This window comes from Apium graveolens, chromosome 8, assembly GCF_009905375.1.
Source record: "Apium graveolens cultivar Ventura chromosome 8, ASM990537v1, whole genome shotgun sequence".
Classification (NCBI taxonomy): Eukaryota; Viridiplantae; Streptophyta; class Magnoliopsida; order Apiales; family Apiaceae; genus Apium; species Apium graveolens.
This window is the reverse complement of record NC_133654.1, coordinates 261,941,370-261,944,246: the sequence shown is the minus strand read 5'-3', so window position 1 is coordinate 261,944,246 and position 2,877 is coordinate 261,941,370. Positions and strand designations below refer to the sequence as shown.

General features: G+C 37.2%; 1 protein-coding gene across 1 annotated transcript; it reads right to left on the bottom strand.

Annotated features, from left to right (window-relative positions):
• Positions 1–414: 414 nt before the first annotated feature.
• LOC141680817 (uncharacterized) lies at positions 415–1,599 on the bottom strand. The gene is made up of 2 exons (XM_074486932.1): positions 1,252–1,599; positions 415–927 (listed from the first exon to the last, which is right to left on the bottom strand). The coding sequence occupies exons 1-2, from the start codon at positions 1,597–1,599 to the stop codon at positions 415–417; spliced, it is 861 nt and encodes a 286-aa protein (XP_074343033.1).
• Between the last annotated feature and the right edge of the window lie 1,278 nt (positions 1,600–2,877).

Sequence of the window (2,877 nt, the reverse complement as noted above, 5' to 3'; positions counted from 1 at the left end):
AAATTTGATTCAAATATAATAAAAATGAATTTTGAAAAAATAGATGAAAATTTTAAACAAGCTCGAGAGGAATTGAGTTTCCATACTACGATACTCGAAATAGTTCATATACGAGCTCGAACAGAACTGAGTTCGGTATAAGAAGTATTTTTTTTGTTACTAAAATAAAATTTCAACTCCAATATTAGTTGCATTTTGCATCCAAACATTTCTAATTTTACTAATTTTTGTCTTTCTCTCTTTCCTAAATTTTATATAAAGTTCACCATTATTAATGTAATTTATGATTACTTGATGATGTGGTATGCATGCATAAATGTATCATTGATTTCAAATTTAAAATTAATGATGTATTTATGCATATTTGCATCCAAAAGATATAAAGAACCCTTTTTTTACGAACAATTAATTTTATTAACTTAATAAATCCGCTTTCAAAGCGTTAAACGCTCCAATAGGAACAAAACTCCAATCGAAAACTCGATCTGGGATAGAATATGACACTCGAGCTAACTCATGAGCAGCCACATTAGCAGATCGTTTAATAAAAAATAGTGAAACTGTGTTTAAATCTCGAAGCATAGCACGACATGCCTCTATAACTCGACCAAAAGGAGATACCATAGGAGCTTTGCTTCGAATTGCCTGCACTGCCACTAAGAAATCTGATTCCCCAATCACCCCTTGCCACCCTTGGTTTTTGATCCAACTGAGAGCCTCTTTAATGGCTAAAGCTTCTGCCAATTCTGGGCATAAAACTCTGTGCCTGCATACTGTCTTTGTTATAATTAACTCACCCCCTGCGTCTATGACTATCACTCCCATCCCGGAACCACTATATTCTCGAAAAGTTGTTGCATCCACCGAGACCTTGATTATTGACTCATGTGGCTTAACCCAAGAACTGTCACCGTCTCCGTCAACAAGCTTCGGGAAACGTACAGAAAATAGATTACTTTGGGCATATTTCTATTGTCCAAAGTACTGTTTAGCGTTTGCAATCACAACATGTATACGAGTATATTTCTTGTTCCAAACTAGCTCATTCCTTGCTCTCCATAAGGACCAACAAACTACTGCAATTTCAGCCCATTTTTCATTATCAAAGCTTCATAAAATTATGTCCCACTAGTGAAAAATCTCGTCCTCTGCACTCAATTGGAACCCTGGAGTAACCAACTGCCAGCATTGTAGAGCTATAGGGCATCTCATAAACACGTGGCTAATGGTTTCATTCTCTCTCCTGCAAACTGGACAACTACTTTCTACTCTGACATGTTTTTGACGCAAAAGCATCATAGTTGGAAGACACTGAGACAATGATCTCCAAACTAAATTCAAAACCTTCGGCAGAGCCCTTATTTTCCAAATTTTCCTCCAGAAGCTATCATTATCCTCCTGTCTCCAAAGAGCTTTTTGAACTTGTAACAATCGATAAGCACTACGAACGGAATATTCACCTGAACTCTCTTTACTCCAATAGATTCTATATTGCCTCATATCTTCATTCAACGGCACACTTCGTATACAGTCTTGGTCCCTATCATTAAACAATTCTTTTAAAATTTCATCATCCCACCCCCTGTGCTCCATCGACATGATTGAGGATACCTTGTTATTAGCCAAAGCTGGTGAGTCTGAGGTAATAAACGGATTGTGATCATCCAATAACCATGGTTGTCCCAATATATTTATCATTTCCCCTGAACCTACTACCCAATGAACACCTGCTTTCACAACATCCCCTGCTTTCCATATGCTACGCCAAACAAAACTCGGATTGTGGCCAGCAGAAGAATCCAAATAATTTTAGTTTAGAAAATAACGTGCTTTATATACTTTACTCACCAGACTATTAGGTTTTGTAAGAAATCTCCATACCTGATTACCTAACATTGCCAGGTTAAAATCTCGAAAAATCACGAAAACCCATACCTCCATTCGACTTATGTCTGCTCAAACGAGAATAGGACATCCAATTTATGCTTTTGTTGTCATTCTTCTTCGAATTCCACTAGAACTTCGAAATCAACCACTCCAGATCCTTCGTTATTTTCATTGGCAATAAGAATACACTCATGGCGTAAGATGGCAATGATTGTATAATAGATTTTACTATCACCTCCTTTCCACCTTGAGAGAAAAGTTTTTCATCCCAACTCAGAACTCGATTTTTAACTCTATCTTTTAGAAAACCCAACGTAGCAACCTTGCTTCTATTCATCATATTTGGAAGCCCCAAGTAAGTACCACCTTCACCAGCCTCCTCCATATGAAGCAACCGATACAACTGTATTCTGTAATTCTAACTCGTATTAGTGCTAAAAAATACAGATGATTTTGACAAATTCACCTTATGCCCTGAACCACGTTCAAAACTCTGTAATAGCCTCAAGACATGCATAGCCTCCTCCTCAGTTGCCTTATAATACAGGTAGATATCATCAGCGAATAGCATGTGTGAAATGTTAAGAGCTTGTCTTCAGACCTTGATACCTTGAATTCATTTCCTTTGCTCATATCTTTGAAGTAAAGCGGATAGACCTTCAGTACATAAGATAAAAAGATAAGGGGATAAAGGATCCCCCTGTCTAATACCCCGACTAGGATATATAGGACCAATTTCTCTCCTAGCATGAGTGATATTATATGACACTGAACATACAATTGAAGAATTAAATGAACCCACCAGTCATTGTATCACATTTTAGTCAACATAACTTTCAGATATGCCCACTTGATTCTGGCATAAGCTTTACTCATGTCAAGCTTAAGTGCCATATGACTCTCCCTTCCTCGTCTCTTCCGCTTCAAGTAATGCATGACTTCATAGGAAACCATGACATTATCATAGATAAGTCTCCCTGACATAAATGC

Excerpts from the sequence above, each read along its gene's own strand:
- LOC141680817 (XM_074486932.1), bottom strand. The coding sequence starts at position 1,599 with ATGTCGATGGAGCACAGGGGGTGGGATGATGAAATTTTAAAAGAATTG. Across the intron at positions 928-1,251 it reads GAGTAGAAAGTAGTTGTCCA|CTTGTTGACGGAGACGGTGA; the intron begins GTTTGCAGGAGA and ends CGTTTCCCGAAG.